This window comes from Charadrius vociferus, unplaced genomic scaffold, assembly GCF_000708025.1.
Source record: "Charadrius vociferus isolate BGI_N301 unplaced genomic scaffold, ASM70802v2 scaffold390, whole genome shotgun sequence".
Lineage (NCBI taxonomy): Eukaryota > Metazoa > Chordata > Aves > Charadriiformes > Charadriidae > Charadrius > Charadrius vociferus.
This window is the reverse complement of record NW_009646433.1, coordinates 1769757-1771324: the sequence shown is the minus strand read 5'-3', so window position 1 is coordinate 1771324 and position 1568 is coordinate 1769757. Positions and strand designations below refer to the sequence as shown.

The window sequence follows — 1568 nt, the reverse complement described above, 5'->3', positions numbered from 1 at the left end:
CGGGGGCGCCCAGGTGAGGACCCCCCCCCAAAACCTCCACCTCACCTTCCCGCTGCCCTGACGTGCCAAGCGGGCACAGGGAGACCCGTGGGTGATCTCTGCCACCCCTCCCGGCACCGCGCTCTCCCCCCACAGGCTCTGAGCGACACCAGCCAGAAGGACCCGGCGGTGGAGCAGGATTTGGCCGAGGAAATGTAAGAGGCGGGTGGGGCTCCCAGCTCTGTCTTCCCCCCAAAATCACCCAAACTCTCCAAGCATTGAGCTCCGGTTGCTTTCCCTGTGCTGGCAGCGGTGGGGAGCTGTGGCGCCCATGTCCCAGATCCATCCAGCCAGGAGAAGTGACCAAATTAGCCTGTTTGCACCCCCCTCCCCCACCCCCGAGATGCTAATTGCAACCTCCGGGGCTGGTTGTGTGTGTGTCACCGGGGTTCCTCCACCCTGATGGGGATTCCCCCCCGCCCTGGGGCAGGAGGATATGGAGCAACCCTGAGATTTTTGCTCCCCTCTTCCAGCATCCTGGGCATACGAGCCGTGGAGCCGCCGGAGGAGGGTAAGATCACCAAAGAGGTGGTACCAGGTATAGAGGTCTTCTCCAGCAGCGCCTGGGCTCCACAGGGCCCCCTCGAAGCCCAGGTGGAACCAGAGGAGGACCACAATCACCTCCACCACCCCGAGGACAATGCCAGGGAGGCCAATGTCCGCAGGCCACCCTGGATGCTGTCCCTGCAGGTGCAGAGTGGCCCGGAGGAGGACCGCGACCATCTCCACCACGGCTGAGTGGAGATGTGGCCGGGCTGTGAAATGAGGGATGGGAGCCACCCCTGGGGCTTCCTGAAGGAAATCGTGCCTCCCTACCCACCCCTGAACCCCCATCCCCTCCCCCAATAAACCCATTTTCCCCTCCATGTCCTGGTGGGCTCCTCATTGCTGCCAGAAACCCGTCACGAAGTGCAGGGCCACCCCAAATCTGGGGGGGGGTTCGCCCTGAGACCCCGAGCAGGGTGAGGATGATGCCTTGGGGTGGGGTGGGGGGACTCAGCCCATCACCCCAGGTGGGGCCGAGGCCAGGGAAACTCAGCACACGGGTGTTGTGCTCAAGAAGGTGCTGTCCCCCTCCCTGAGGGACACACGGAGCTGTGGCTCCACGAAACTGCTCTTGTCCAGCTGAGCATCGGGGTGGGCTGGTGGGGGTGGTCTCGGTGAACCCCACCGACATTTCCCAGCGCGGCGGGGGGACACCCCCACAGCAAGGACGCCCCATCTCCCGGCAGTGCCAGGAAAACTTTTTAATAGCAATGGCAAACATGGTCCCTGGTGCCATGCTGTCGTCTCACCCCAAGCAAGTATCGGTCGCCGCCGGGTCCCGGACCCCTCTGTGGGGTGAGGTGGGGGGAGTGACGGGCAGCAGATGGCCACGGGGGACCTGTGCCACCCTGGGCTTAGCTGTCGGTGAAGTTCGCCTTGCGCTTCTCCACGAACGCCTTCATCCCCTCCTTGCGGTCATCCTGCGAAGAGCAGAGAGGTGAGGTTGGGGGGAAGGGGGGCTGCGGCAGCCCCGCGATCCCCCC

General features: G+C 64.5%; 2 protein-coding genes across 2 annotated transcripts in view; one reads left to right on the top strand and one right to left on the bottom strand.

Moving 5' to 3' along the window:
- Positions 1 to 777, top strand: part of PRAP1 (proline-rich acidic protein 1) — a 3465-nt gene extending 2688 nt beyond the window's left edge. Inside the window, exons 2-3 of the mRNA XM_009881720.1 lie at positions 136 to 194; positions 513 to 777. Coding sequence (XP_009880022.1) covers positions 136 to 194; positions 513 to 777 — 324 coding nt within the window. The remainder of the gene's footprint in view (positions 1 to 135; positions 195 to 512) is intronic.
- A 662-nt stretch (positions 778 to 1439) lies between these two features.
- Positions 1440 to 1568, bottom strand: part of ECHS1 (enoyl CoA hydratase, short chain, 1, mitochondrial) — a gene marked incomplete at its 5' end in the record, with an annotated part of 1276 nt that continues 1147 nt past the window's right edge. Inside the window, one exon of the mRNA XM_009881707.1 lies at positions 1440 to 1505. Within this exon, the coding sequence (XP_009880009.1) occupies positions 1440 to 1505 (66 nt within the window). The remainder of the gene's footprint in view (positions 1506 to 1568) is intronic.